Source organism: Pongo abelii, chromosome 1 (genome assembly GCF_028885655.2).
Source record: "Pongo abelii isolate AG06213 chromosome 1, NHGRI_mPonAbe1-v2.0_pri, whole genome shotgun sequence".
Classification (NCBI taxonomy): domain Eukaryota; kingdom Metazoa; phylum Chordata; class Mammalia; order Primates; family Hominidae; genus Pongo; species Pongo abelii.
Window position 1 is genome coordinate 146862722 of NC_071985.2, and position 16451 is coordinate 146879172.

The window sequence follows — 16451 nt, forward strand, 5'->3', positions numbered from 1 at the left end:
TATAACACAGAGAGAGAAAGGGGAAGTAGGGTTATTTATGTATGCAATGGAGTGACTATGTTAGACCCTTGTATTTAGGCTGAGGAGGAAAGTGAGTCCATAAGGGGGATGAACCAATGAAAATGTGGTAGGATCCACATATTAGCAGCTTCAGTGAATCAAATAAATGTTAAAGTTGTGGAGGCCTATGAAGAGTGAGCTAAAGATAGGAAGTGTTGGTTGGAGAGTGTAATTGAGATTATGAAGCTTATGTGGTTATTAGTAATGTCAAAGTCAAGAATATCCAAATGATGCTACCTCAAGGTCATGTCATTTAGTGTTTCCTTTGTGATATTCTCACAATTTAGTTCATTCATAGTCTGAATTTTTAGATTCCAAATTATTCTCTATTAAAGTTTTGCTGCTTCATTAATAGTTCACTCAAAAGTTGTGTTATCTGCTTTCCAAGATGGCAACAATTGTAAAAGTGATTTTAATAATAATTGTTTTTAGTCCTGTTAATTTTAGTACTGACTACTAATATCTTTATAATCCATAGAGAATTTGGTCCTAAAGCTCATTATTATTAATCCGAGTTTACAGAGGAAAAATCTCAAATTGAGAGATTAAATGAATTGTTTGGTGTTTTCACTCCAAATCCCAATGATCTTTCAATTATATTGAGCAGACGCTAATCTAAGATAAATCTGTTCTAACATGTTAATGGGTCCTCTATCTTGGGGAGTTTCCCTCCCTAGACCAAGGGCCCTCTGGAGATTCAATAATGGTCTAAAAGACTTACTCTGATAAAAATGATTTTAAACTCTAGCGGATCAGTGGGATAGTTGGAACTTTGAGTAACAAAGAATAGGCAATTTCCTTTTCCTCTTACTCATAGTCAAAAGGATATATACTTCCTTTAACAAAAGTCATGCAGAAGTAAGTGGAAGTCAGTACTGAGGTTCAGAGTCAGTTATGATTAATTAATGAATTTATAAGTATTTTATATAATTCCAAAGGGGATTTGAGAAACTAATCAAGTAAGATGGAAAGTGTGTCAAGAGTCCAACAGCTGATACAAAATGAGGGAGAAAATAAGAAATTTTGGAGTTTTCTCCTTCAATGCAGAGAAGTATGCCCTACTTCCCTGACATTTTAGATAAAATTGGCATTATTCAATAGTCTTCGCTGTATGCATTTTATGTTAGGAAGGATCAGCCCACAACTAGCCAAGTTAAGAGCATTTCCTCCATACTGACTTGAAATTTCCATTCTAAAACATGAGTTGATAATTAACTCATTCATATTTGTGTAGAACAAAGAGAAATTTGACATATATGTGTCAAATGTGTTGCCCAGATGTATAAAACATGTGAATAAGAAAAAGTACCCTTTAAAATCTAATTTTTATTGTTCAATTGATTACTTTTGCCCACTCTATCAATTTTTAAAGTGGACATTAAACATTAAATTATTTGATGATATTAAGAAAGCTGACAGATGATAGAAAATTCAAATAGGATCTAAACATAAGAATTTTTTTCTTTTATTATTATTATTATTATTATTATTATACTTTAGGTTTTATGGTACATGTGCGCAATGTGCAGGTAAGTTACATATGTATACATGTGCCATGCTGGTGCGCTGCACCCACCAACTCGTCATCTAGCATTAGGTATATCTCCCAATGCTATCCCTCCCCCCTCCCCCCACCCCACAACAGTCCCCAGAGTGTGATGTTCCCCTTCCTGTGTCCATGTGTTCTCATTGTTCAATTCCCACCTATGAGTGAGAATATGCGGTGTTTGGTTTTTTGTTCTTGCGATAGTTTACTGAGAATGATGATTTCCAATTTCATCCATGTCCCTACAAAGGACGTGAACTCATCATTTTTTATGGCTGCATAGTATTCCATGGTGTATATGTGCCACATTTTCTTAATCCAGTCTATCATTGTTGGACATTTGGGTTGGTTCCAAGTCTTTGCTATTGTGAATAATGCCGCAATAAACATACGTGTGCATGTGTCTTTATAGCAGCATGATTTATAGTCCTTTGGGTATATACCCAGTAATGGGATGGCTGGGTCGAATGGAATTTCTAGTTCTAGATCCCTGAGGAATCGCCACACTTGTTTAACATGATATTTATAATAAAAACATTGGCCACAAAAGGTTTTATTATATTTTAACTTTTCAAGGGCTATCATTTCTTATTTTAAAAATCTTTGTAAATTATAGCTTGAATCAACTAGTTAGCTTTTATAATAAAAGATTAAAATATATTAAAACCAATAGATAAGATTTGTAATAGGCATTGTGATACAAGAAAGAAAATGGACCTTGTTTGCCAATATTTTCCTAAGTAATCCTTAGCAAGTCAATGAACTCTTCTGGGCTTTATTGCTTCTTTTATCTACAAAATATGTTTTACTAGATAAGCTCTAATTACTCTTATAAATTCTAAATATATTACCTTTTTTGATGATGAGTTAAGCTTTTAAATATTAAGATATCACCAAAGCCATTTGTTAGGTTTCACAACCTTGTAACCAATGCCCTAAAATTGTAGCCTTAATAGTGGAGCGAACATGACTACGATAAAAGAGGTCAACCTAGAAGACAAACTTGCCTTATAGAAAAAAAAAAAAAATAAGTTCAGGGGTACATGTGCAAGTTTGTTACATATGTAACGTTGTGTCATTAGGGGTTTCTTGTACAGATTATTTCATCACCCAGGTATTGAGCCTAGTTCCCATTAGTTATTTTTCCTGATCCTCTCCCACCTCCCACCCTATGTCTGTTGTTCCCCTCTCTGTGTCCATGTGTTCTCATCATTTAGCTCTCACTTATAAATGAGAATATGTGGTATTTGGTTTTCTGTTCCTGTGTGGTATGCTAAGGATAATGATTTCTAGCTCCATCCATGTCCCTATGAAGGACATGATCTCATTCTTTTTTATGGTTGCATAGTATTCCATGGTGTATATACAGTACCACATTTTCTTTATCCAGTCTGTCATTGATGGGCATTTAGGTTGATTTCATGTCATTTCTATTGTGAATAGTGCTGCAATGAACATATGCATGCATTTGTCTTTATAACAGAATGATTTCTATTCCTTTGGGTATATACCCAGTAATGGGATTGCTGAGTCGAATGGTATTTCTGTCTCTAGGTCTCTGAGGAATTGCCACACTGTCTTCCACAATGGGTGAACTGATTTATACTCCCACCAACAGTGTATAAGCATTTCTTTTTCTCCGCAACATCACCAGCATCTATTATTTTTTGACTTTTTCAAAATAGCCATTCTGTCTACTGTGAGATGGTATCTCATTGTGGTTTTGAATTGCATTTCTCTAATGATCAGTAATGTTGAGATTTTTTTCATATGCTTGTTGGCTGCATGTATGTCCTCTTTTGAAAAGTTTCTTTTCATATCCCTCGCATACTTTTTAATGGGGTTGTTTGTATTTTTCTTGTAAATTTGTTTAAGTTCCTATACATGCTGGGTATTTGACCTTTGTTGGATGCGTAGTTTGCAAAAATGTTCTCCCGTTCTGTAGGTTGTTTGTTGACACTGTTGATAGTTTCTTTTTCTGTGCAGAACCTCTTTGGTTTAATTAGATCCCATTTGTCGATTTTTGTTTTTTTGCAATTGCCTTTGGTGTCTTCATCATGAAATCTTTGCCTATGCCTATGTACTAAATCATATTGCCTAGCTTGTCTTCCATGGTTTTTATAGCTTTGGGTTTTACATTTAAGTCTTTAATCCACAGACACATAGACCAGTGGAATAGAATAGAGAACACAGAAATAAGACTGCACACCTACAACTATCTGATCTTCGAAAAACCTGACAAAAGCGAGCAATGGGGAAAGGATTCCCTATTCAATAAATGGTGCTGGGACAACAGGCTAGCCATATGCAGAAGATTAAAACTGGACCCCCCTTCCTTACACCATATAGAATTTTTCTTTGACTATAGAATACAGGACTCTTTGCCAGTGAGGGTTCATTTCTAATTTGTAAAATGAAAATACTTACTGGGGGACACACAGGACTTTTCTTTTGGTATTCCATCTTTCATCAGTCAGCTTAAGTGTCATTTAAAGGCATCCCTGAATATGTAAAGAAGACATGACTATTTCCCAGTGAAAATAGTATTTAGAAGTATCTAGGAAGGAGAATTATTTATTCTTAGTTGAGAATGGTAATAAAATCAGAATTTGAATTTTAAGGAATCTCAATTGTGGCCCCTATATTTTGAGATATGACAAATAGTTTGAAAAAGAGTTACTTTGCTACTATGCATCATAAAAATATTTTAATATTGTACCCAAAAACTTTAGCTGAAACCTAATGTCATATTTATCTTGAAATGTAAAAGATAAGGATCCCCACACTGTGAAACGTATATAATTTTATAACAATAAAAAGAATTTTGTGGATTAGAGGTATCTTTTTTATGTTCATTTTTCATAATAATAAAAGTAATACATGTGCATTATAATATTTTGGAAAATATTTAAACTTGGAATGATATCTTAGAATTTTAAGGATTATTATAAGCAGTTTTCTTTTACTAAAGTAATAGTCTTTCAATGCCAAAATAGGAATAACAACTCAATATGTCACAAAAATGGAAAAAATAATAAATCTTTACCTAGGTCCTTCAAGAAAAATGTTTCAATAGTAGTATAACTTTAAATTTATTAGATTAAAAAATCAACTATGTCTAGAAAATTTTTAGGAATCTTCTCATCATTTAAAAATAAGGCTAAGAAAAGTATACATTAAAAATGAAATAACCAATGCCTATCTCAATGTAAAATTATTTTATTTAACACCATATAATGTATATAACATCTGGTAATAAATCCCTGAAGATATATGACACATTATATGCAACTTATGCTTCACCAACTGTTTTATAACTATTTTATTTAGGGCCCCAAAGGAGAGCCAGGATTTTCCCCAGGTCAAGCTGTTCCTGGAGAAAAGGTAATTATTTGATGATGAAATCAAATTATGGTAATATATTTTAAGCATTTTAAAGTAATTTTAAACATTTTAAAATGTAGATTTTACTGTATCAGACAGGAAAAAAAACATGGGAATTAATTATTGGATTTTAATGAAGGAAGAACTATTTGAAGAATTAAGTAAATTTTATCACCAGTTTCACTTATTGATTTAAGTCTTAACATTACTTTTATTAAAGGTCTACTGTGGCCTGCCACTGTACTATCTACCAATGAGGGGGTGGATGGGGTAAAAATTACAACAGGATGTGGTCCTAGCTGCAAACATTTTGCTGTTAATACATATGCACACAATAATATATAAATTGTAATGCCAATTTACATATTTTTAGAATAGTTTCACATACTTTATGATGTTTAAGTACCATGGTACTCTCTGTGAGAGAAGCAGTCACCATTATCTTGTTTTCCCATTGAGAAAACAGAATTCATAGATTTTAACTGACTTATCACATGGACAGTAAATGGCAGAGTTGATGATATATCCAAATTTGTGGACTTCTCGTCCAGTATGCTTTCATTTCATCATAATGCTGCCTATACAAACATATACATATTTTAGTAAAAACTAGCTTTAAAGCAAAGATAACTACAAAAACTTTATTGGGAGAAGGATACTGTTTTCTAGTGAGGATAAATACAAATGGAGTCTTAGGAGGACATCTGGGAAGTTTTGTTTAGATAGGCACTTTATAAATGTAATATAATTATGGGATGTGTTTGTTTATGTAGTATACATTCACAAACTTTAAAAATCCCTGAACAATTTTGGTGGTTACAAAATCGATCTGATCTTATTGGCTCACAGAAACTATCATAAAGTTTGAAATCTGATCTTTTCATTGGCTTACAGAAACAATTGTAAACTTAAAAACATGATTACTCTACAGATACTATATGAAAGAGTAAATCCTCAAAAAATTATTTTATTTTGTTTTTAAATTTTTTACTGGTATACAATAGTTACACATATTTTGGGAGTACATACTCAACATTTTTTAAATCTAAAATTTTAGTAATTTTATTATTGTTGTGGAACTGAGTTCACTGAGTCTAAATAACTTGGAATAGATTATTACTATAAACATAGTATTTTCATTACTATCTTAATTATTGCAAGGACAGAATTCTGCAATATGAGAAACACAAGTGCCATATTTTAAAATGTCTAAATATAATATATTTGATTTCTTAACTTAAAATTTAGAAATTAGAGGCCCACTCAGTTTTAGTGAGTATTTTAAGTAAAACCCCTAGATTAAACATTCATATTTATATCAAATGCTTGGTTTTATCTTTCCCTGTGGCTTCTCTGAGCAAAATATAGGGTGATTCAATATGGGAGTTCAGAGTTGGAAGCATGTTAGTCTTTTTTTACTTTTTGAGTTACTTATATACTAACTGTGGTTAAAACTGTAACAGAAACATAGTAAGATATAAAATTTAATAGTATATTGCCATAGAGCTTTAGTAAAATCCAACTTTTAAAATTAATAGAAGTATTCCTAAAATGGTAAAATTTAAAAATGATCTCTTAGAAATTGTACTTACGTTAAATTGGATTCAAATATACTGAGGAAAAAGGAAACTGGTTATACCACATAAATCTGAATACAAATAAAATACAAACATTAACTTGGTGGAAGTAGAAGGGGATTGGCAAACAATTTTATTTTAACCATTTAGCCATTTTTAACAATAAATGTATGGTCAATGGTGAAAGAGAAAAAGAAATGCAGGATTTAGTACTTCACCATGTAACATCCACTAAGTAACATCTGTAATAGATCATACAGAAGGTTTTAAGCCCTTTGGGGGCTAAAAAGAGCATACATAGATCGTTTTTAAATGGTGTCAGTTTTTCCTTTCCCATAAGACAGGTGAGATGACATTGACATCATCATCATCACCGTCATCATTATCAACCTCATTTTCCAGAGGAGGAATTTGAGGAGAAATTAAATGATTCCTTCATGACTAAAGCTAATGGAAGAGGACCAGCCTCTAATCTCCTCTTTCCTCGTGCAGTTTTATCTTCCTTCTTTCAGAGTAATAAATGTAAAAAAGGTAGCGCTAATCGGTAACGCCTAGTCTGTTCGAGCCAAGCACGTGATGGACTTCCCAATCAATTTTCGCTCATTACTCCGGAGTGAGGGACGTTCTGTGGAGCTGGCACGCAGGATGGAAGGCACCAGCTCAGCTCCGAAAGCGGAAGTGCCTCCTGTGCGTCACATGAACCTAGCTGTTCCCACCACAGCCCGTGAGATTCTCTCTAGGAGACCTACCAGGCTGCAGGTCCTCACAGAAATGGAGTAGGGGTGACACCTCAACAGCTGTTTCACAATGTACTTGTAGATTTTTTAGGGAAACTACTTTCAATTTTTTTTTTTTTTTTTTTTTTTGGTCTGAGACAGAGTTTCACTCTCGTTGCCCAGGCTGGAGTGCAGTGGCGAGATCTTGGCTCACTGCAACCTCCGCCTCCCGGGTTCAAGTGATTCTCCTGCCTCAGCCTCCTGAGTAGCTGGAATTACAGGTGCCCACCACCATGCCCGGCTAGTTTTTTGTATTTTTAGTAGAGACGGGTTTCACCATGTTGGCCAGGCTGGTTTTGAACTCCTGGCCTCAAGCAATCCACCTGTCTCAGTCTCCCAAAGTGCTAGGATTACAGGCGTGGGCCACCGCGCCCATCCCTACTTTAAATTTTTAAAACATGGTAGACCTTGGACTGAGGTGAAGTTTGACAGCAAGGGCATTATTACAGAAAAGAACATCAGAGAAAACGGAGCAAGGATATGGAGGTGGGAAAATATAGTCAGGTTATTAAGCCGTGGAAGAGATAATGAAGGGCAGGAAGCCTCAGAAACGGGCTCAAAGATTGTGAAGACTGGAAATGATTGTAATAAGAGCTGATGTCCAAAATTAAAAGGAGCTTTAACTTTCAAGAGAATTCTAATTTTCAATTCTCTTTCATGACATTAAACTTCTGTATTTTGTTTATAGGGTGATCAAGGCCTTTCTGGATTAATGGGCCCCCCTGGTATGCAAGGTGATAAGGTAAGATGGAATTTTACTTCTTTTTTTTTTTTGTCTTTTTCTTCAGGGATCCTTGTTCTGAAACATAATTGGATGATATATGGATCTTGGAGGTCTTCAGCGACTATGATCTCGCTTTGAAGTTGGCCCTAAAACTAATGTTTTAAAATTCCTTTTCTCAGCAAAAGAAAATTAGGATGCCATCATCATCCTGGAAAGTGGTGCCCACAAAAGGCAGAATCTTATGAATAATAAAAGAAGACCCTTCAATTAATAATGGGCACAGAATTCACATGCAAGAGAAAGTCAGTCAGTGATAGAATATTGAAGCTTTCCTTTTTAAAACTATATTAGGTTTTAAAACCTACTTCTGAGACCTTGAGGTCACTTTATGACTTTTATATGCCCAAAGTGAGGTTTACTTGCTTATAGGTAATACATATGGACTTGTTAAGGGGTTCTCATTTTACTGGGAAATAATAATCTCTGTCTTGCGGTATATACAGATGTGAGGCTTGAAGGGTAGGATGGAAGTGAAGTGAGGATTGGGGATAGCTAGTGAAAAACAGTAGTCATGTTCATATGACTAAGCTTTTTGTGAGGTAGAAAGGAGTACTGACACAGTTGCAATAATTATTTTATAAAATATATCTTGTAGTTTCCTGGATTAACAGAAGTATAACTTCTTTTCTATCTGGTCAGCTTACTTTTTCCCAAACACTAAGTTATTGATTTTCTATAGGGAATGAGGAAAATAAAAAATTTCTTCTTAAGGTGTTAAGAGCACCAAAATATTGTAGAGCAGTATTTGACTTGATATGGATGTCTAAATACACATAATAATGAGCTGTGTTGTTGTCTTAGTGTTCCATATTCCTTTCCTATTGGGAGACTTAGGTTGCAAGTGGTATTCAGGCCCTGGTTGCTTCGTTCAAACCCCAACTGCCATTTTGTAGGTTCCATCAACTTTGGGCAGGTTGCTTAACTTCTAAGCTTCGGTTACCTCATTTGTAAATTGTGAAAATAATACTATCCACTTCATAGGGAGTTTGGGGGAAGACAGAATGAGATAATCCTTGCAACACCGTGTCACATAAATTGTCAGCCCTTAATAAATGTAAACCATCAGCTATTTATCTGGTTTTGGAAATAATCCTGGCCTCTTTTGCTTTTCTTCATAACCCCTGCTATAGGGCTGAATTGTAAAATAATGAAAAAGTACTCATGAGAGTATTTAATCTTGAATGACCACACCATTATTTTAATGTCCTTCAGACTAGTCTTCATCCTAGACCTTAGTTAGAATCTGGTAATTCCCTTGAGATTGTTGGTTGCCCCCCAAGGAGACATGAAACTGCAGAGTGATCATTTCTGACAGAATTGATCTTGATATACAGTCATGAACCTGTTTATTTAATGCTACTGAGTATACATCTGATTACTCATATCTCTTAGGAGATTGTACTGACATATATCATCAAACAAAGAAGACCTCACAATATGGATATGATCTCAATTACTTTAGTTGATATTAAATATACAGTTATTGCATCCTATGCAGTGGCACTGTATATGACAGAAGAATAAACTACTCATTACTTTCTGAAGTTAAATGATGTCTGTGGTTCATGCAATTAGCACTCCAGAAAGGGACACACTAAGTAAATGTTGAGTAGTTTTTGTATAGAAGAGTATATAACATGCAGTCTTTGGGAGTAAATATTATTCATAGACAAAAAATACTTTGATTTTAACCATTAGAGCAGATTATCATTTTAACTTTGAAGTTATACTTGTTTAAAGCAGAATTACTAACTTTCAGAGACCTGTGTACATGTTATATGGCCCAGCAGTATTTTAAAATAGTAAGAATATATTCTTTTTGGTCTATGTAACATTATTTTGAATTCTTTTTTTCTAGTAAAGTCATATAACAGCATTATTTTAAATATACTGGGCCATGAATTGAATATCTTTCACAGATTTCTTGTTTCTCTTAAAAGATTTTTTAAAAACCTTTCAATCTGGCTTTTAGTATTAGTTGATAGAAATAGACCCGATAGAAGTCAGGGATCTTGGTGTATTATCAATTAAGAGCTATTGCTGGATCTTCTTGAGATAAGGTTTAGTTGAAAGTATTTAGAAAGTGACTTACTTTCTGATAAAGGAAGAATCCCTGGTTCACTGTGATTTGACAGTAGTTCAGAATAGCGTTGAAATATTTGAGATTATTTTGTAATATTTCTTGGAATATTTTCCCCCTTTTCAGAGTGTCTCTATTAATGGAAACTATATACAGATTTTTGAAAAACAAGTATAACTAGGAAAAGGATATAATGGCTCAATTTAAGCCTAAACTAATTCTCCACCTCGCAGGCTTGGGACAAGTTTGTATCATACTCCTTATGGTATGTCTTACTTTAATATGAATATACAATATTTCCTTATGATTGATGCCTGTTACTGGAGAATTATTCTGTTCCTTTGGAGGTTTGATGTTTCCTTGCTTTTTCACGTTTGATGTGTTCCTACAATGATTTCTACACATCTGGTGGAAAAATTACCTCTTCTAATTTTGTGGAGTAGGTTTCCTAGGGAAAGACTTATTCATATGAATAAGTCTTGGGGTGTTGTTTTGGTGGGATATATTGGCTTTGGTTCTAGGTGAACACAGTAATGTAGTCTCCATGTAGTTTCTTCAGTTGTAATCCATGCTGGTGACATTTAGAATGTCTCAGTAGCCTAGGCTGAGAGAGTTTCTGGTGGTGGTGATGAGGCTTTGTCAGGGGTGGGCCTGCCACGCTGTTTCTCAGGTCAGGGGCATGTGCATGCACATACCGGTCAGCCAACTTGCAGCTGGGTTTGGGGCTATGGGTCTGTTACTCTGGCCAGAAGCATGTTAATTCGATATTTGTTAGACAGTGGTATTTAAGTACATCTGTGTACCTCTAGCATGTTGCAAGAGGAAGTAAAATACTGGTTTTCATGAAAGCCAAGGGAACAAATATAGTTTTGGATGACAGATAACAGTGACTTCATTTTTCTTTTTCTCTGGAAAGTACCTGTAAATATTAAAATTTTTCTAATATAAACCAACTCAAGTAATCGTTAAAGCTAAAATGTCTGCAAGAAAGTTATGTGAAATACACTAACAACTCATAAAAGCTGTTGAGGTAAATAAAGAGAAGATTAATGTAAAAAAAAAAGTCTTGAAAACTGAAAGTGAAATTGAGATAGAGAAGGCAAGCAAATTAGCGGCAGTATTCTCTTCAGTCTTTAATAGATTTTTTGGTTTGCTTCTTTCTTTTTCCCCTTTTATCCATCCATTCCCATTTTTTGAAACCAGTATTAACATTTTTAACAAGCAATATATTTTCCCTAGATTGACTGGTTATATTGCCTTAACTAAGCCACCTTCATGTAACTCTTATTTTACTAGGAACTGAAGTATATTTTTACTTCTTACTGAGTGTCTGAATTTTTGCCAAAAAACAGGTAAGTTTGATCCAGAGTGCATGCTTGGTTGAATGGAAGACAAGAGTCCTAATTCTGCATTTGGAATCAAGATGGATTTTTAAATTTTTTTGATATAGCCAATCAGTTGCTATATTAGAATGGGAAGCCTTTTATTTATAATTATAAGAATATTAGCAATCCAATTGAAACAGTTTTTCTAAGTTCAAGAAGATAAGCCACATTGAAGTAGTTAAGCACCTCTTACCACAACTCAGAGCAGTTGTGAAATATGGTGCACACATTTTAAAACAAATTTTTATAAATAATGTATGACAATATTTTCCTGAATATTGAAAAATCCTCTCAGTTTAGTGATAATTATAAATCAGTGTGAATTTTTATTTTATTTTGACAGAATTTGTTCAATTACTTTTTAAAAGAATCTTTTCATTGCATAGGAGGTACACAGTAAATATCTGTATAAAGTTGGACAGGAATAAAGAACCAAAAGCATCAAGTGGAATGCACTGTGACTTATCAGTCACCCCAAAGTATGCAGCTCTTCATAACCTTTTTAAAGTAAGGATAGTACTAAGGAGCTATATTAATACTGAATATAGATAGGCACAATGACAAAAAAATCAGAGTTGGCATAAAAATCAGTGCCTGAAGAAAGATAATGGAGAATTCTACTGTTCTATAGCCAGCTCTATAGATCATCTCTCACTGGCTTATTATTCCTATAAAAATCTGCAGAGCTGTGTTTTACTTTGAGTTGCTTCCCAATTCAAGTGCAGTACTGAGTCTAATACAAATGCCGCTGCTTGGGGGTTGTGCTGCCACCACTGTTACCATCTCTGCAATCTGCCATTCCCACTAATGGTAGGGGAAGCTGAGAGAACAGGGTATCACAGTACTGAACTCCCCAACAGGCAAGCCAGTGGTTGCCAAAGTGGCGTAGTTTTGGGGACTTTGAAAACTTCCCTGTGTCCAAAGATATTTCCCTCAGTCTGGCTCATATGATTGAAATTCCAACATTAATGACAAATTCATTTGGCTAAAAGTATTTCAGTTTCCGGAAGTCTTTTAAAATATTTCTGTGTCCTCAGAATAAGCTGTTATCTGTGATTTAGCATCATTTCAAGAATTCATCTATCATACTGTTTTTCTATGTGAGAGCTAGTTGAGAGGTACCAGGGATCGATGGGACCAAAGAAAAAGCCAAGTACTACTTAAAAGAGATTAGCAAGTCAATATTGTGAGAAATTTGGGACTAACATTGGCATGAGTCTGTTGTATGCCTGAGGGAAGTATGTTCTAAGTGAGAAGGTGGGCAGAATAGAGAGGTTTGTGTTGTATTCATCCTATAATTTAAGTCTCCCAAAGTTCTCCAGCTATCTGAGATTATTCTTTTATTTAATGTTTTTTAAAAAAAATAATTAAAATCTCTATTCTTAGAACATTAGGGAGTTTATGACCTTACCCCAAGAAGTGCTTACATTATTTTGGTTGTTGATTTTCATCTTGTTCTGAATTCTTGCTTAGGGATTCTTTTTTTGATAACTATACCATCCTATTTTATCACTATTTCTCAATTTTGCCATAGTTTTCTCTGGTTATTTTGGTCAAACCATGGTTATAGGCCTTTGCTGTATTCCTCAATGCATTGCTGACATGAGTCCTGTAATATCTGACAAACTTTACTAGAGAGTTGTAATTACCTAATTTGTAGAAGAAGGATATTACATTGCAGAGAAAGAAAATTTAATGTTGGCTTTTAGACAACAATGCAGTAACAGTGGCTAAGGGAAAATATATGGATTTAGGAAATATGTAAGTTGCTTAAGTGTAATGTAAGGACTACATTTCATTCACTGTGGTATTGCAGTTCAGTGTCTAGCATGTAACAAGCACATATTATGAGTGAATGAATGATAACGCTGCTCTTAAATTCAGTTGACTATGCCCCTTCACCTTGCTTGCTTCTCAAAGCACCACCTCCTCTCTGCTGTCTTGTTTTCACTGATCCTCTGGCTGCAACCACCCATCATTTTATTTCAGGTTAGCTAAGTAGAACTAGTTAACCTGTTACTCATCACTCAGTGATGTTGCCTTTTAAAAGATTATGCGCGATTGTTAGTCCACCTTTGCCTCAGCTTCCCGAGACGAGACAGAGGCAAAAATCCAGGAAAGTTGCCTCAAACAAAAGAGCAGTTTTCTTCCTCAGATAAATTCTGTAACTAACTCTAAAATTCTGCAGTTGTTTTAGTCATATCTTTTTGTCCTGAAATTTGTTCAGCAAACCACTATTATGTAAATGATATACATATATGATATAGAGTTGATATATATATCAACTATATATATGATGTATATAGTTCCTGCCTTCAAGTAGCTTATTTATTTATTTTTTTTTTTTGAGATGGGGTCTTGCTCTGTCGCTCAGGCTGGAGTGCAGTGGTGCAATCTCGGCTCACTGCACGCTCCGCCTCCCGAGTTCACGCCATTCTCCTGCCTCAGCCTCCCAAGTAGCTGGGACTACAGGTGTACACCACCACCCCTGGCTAATTTTTTTTGTATTTTTAATAGAGACGGGGTTTCACCGTGTTAGCCAGGATGGTCTCGATTTCCTGACCTCGTGATTCGCCCGCCTTGGCCTCCCAAAGTGCTGGGATTACAGGCGTGAGCCACCGTGCCCGGCCAGCTTACTGTCTTTAAAAGAAAACAGTTTCAGACTGAGCATCCTAAATCTAAAAATTTGACATCCGAAGTGCTCCAAAATCCGAATTATTTTGAGCGTCCACATGATGCTCAAAGGAAAGGCTCATTGGGAGCATTTAAGATTTCAGATTTTCAGATTTGGGAGGCTCAAGCGGTATAATGCCAATGTTCCAAAATCTGAAAAATTTCAAAATCCAAAACACTCTGGTCTGTAGCATTTCAGGCAAGGGATATGTAACCTATACAAAAGTAAATCATTAAAGTATTATAATAAATTAATTATTATATATTATATAAATATGTAAATTATATTTATTATGTAAATATATAAATTATTACAGTATATTTATATATAAACATATATTATATATAAACATATAACTTATATGTTTATATATAAATATACAAGTTATATGTTTATATATAAATATACAAGTTATATGTTTATATCATATATTATATTTATATAAATATATACAAATTATTATATTTATATATTACATAAATAAATTATGCTATGGCAAGTGTGATTATGAAGATATGAAAGGATTATTATAGTACATAGTGGAGGTTCACATAAACTTCCTGGAGGTGAGGGGTGGATGGATACAGGAATTAGGGAAAGAGGTGACATCTAAGATGATTCTTGAGGATGAGCCGAAGTTATCCTAATAATACTGCACCTAGTGGACAAGTATGCTATCTACACATAGATAATGCATAAGCAAAGGCTGAGAGTTAAGAAGCACTTCTTTGTTCATGAATCATGAAGTGTGAGGGAGGAGGTGTCAAGAGATAAAGCTTGAGGAGTATTGAAGGACTAAATTATAAAGGGATTTATAGGCCATGTTAAAGCATGTAGAGTACATTATTATGTAGTAGAGAGGTACTACAGGATTGTAAGAAGGGGAGTGCCAGAGGCAAATCCTTTAGTCTCCAGAATTTCTTTAGCATTTTTGTGAGTTCGAGAGAGATATGCTTCTACCTTTCTGAAACCTAAAAGTTTGTGAAAGGAGGCTTATGATAGAGAGTGGGGGTGATTATACAGAAGCTGCCTTGTGCTGTGTAGAATAGTTTCTCATATGTTGGAAAAGTCTTTATCTCCATGAATATAAGTTCTTCCCATTTAATGGGGGAAGAGGAAACTGTTAAAAGGAGCAAACCGTTGATATATAAAGTTAATAACGTAAGGGCATTGAGAATAATTCTCAATATTATATAAATATGCAGGCAGTCCTTATTTTGTGTGGTTCCAATATACATATATTTTGGTTACCACAATTTAATTACATAGCATCAGTTCCCGAACAACACAATTCATATTTCATTTGCCACAATATATTAAGTATGATTAACTACATAAAGTACAGACTTTGCTACTGGCCCTTTAGTCCACAAACCACTACATAAGTAATGGAGTGCATCATGACCAATTACCGAACAAGTCATTTCATTCAGTCTGTTGGTGATTCCTCAATCATGGACAGACAGTAAAGTTGTGTTGCTTCCTTGTTTTGCAGTGATAAAACTATGTGATATTTTACACAGATGAATAATCAAAAGAAGTATTAGCTAACAAAGATGAAAGAACAGCAAATAAAGGAGTAGTGATAACATAGGAATTTTAAAAGAAATAGCTGGACATGAGACACTGCTGACATTTAAGATTCTACATATGCAGCCAGGGAAATTTATTGCAGGTGAACTTTTAGACATAAATGAGTAAAGTAGTTGTGATGAATAGGACAAGGATGTTCCAGAGGAAGTGACACTTTCAAAAAAAAAAAAATTCACATTAGAAGAGCTCTTGGAAATATTTCATGACATTGAAAGTGCAAAGGATAAACTGTTGGGAATTGATCCATACTTAGAAGTGAGTATGACAATTTGCCAAGGCATAGGAAATATGCTTGCTTAATATGATCATTTAGACAACAACAAGGAGGCAAACACTTTCAAACTAATTTTGATAATTTTTTTCAAATAAATGATGCTTTAATTTCTAATGTTTTCAATTATACTGTGCTAAATTAATACTTGTATAATTTTTTTTATTTCCCCGTGCAACTATAACCAACAGTAAGAGAGTTTTTAACATTTTAACAAAAATATTTAAAGGTCATGGAACAATTGTAAATTTTCCCATTGGTTATTAAGATTGCTTTGTACAATTTCAGCTTGCACAGTTATTTTTATGGTCCTATACTATA

General features: G+C 34.2%; 1 protein-coding gene across 2 annotated transcripts in view; it reads left to right on the forward strand.

The window, feature by feature from the left end:
* The window catches only part of COL24A1 (collagen type XXIV alpha 1 chain), a 421841-nt gene that overhangs the window by 59759 nt on the left and 345631 nt on the right, over positions 1-16451 (forward strand). For both annotated transcript variants that reach the window (XM_002810653.5, XM_063718582.1), the window contains 2 exons: positions 4937-4990; positions 8032-8085. In XM_002810653.5, coding sequence (XP_002810699.3) covers positions 4937-4990; positions 8032-8085 — 108 coding nt within the window. The remainder of the gene's footprint in view (positions 1-4936; positions 4991-8031; positions 8086-16451) is intronic.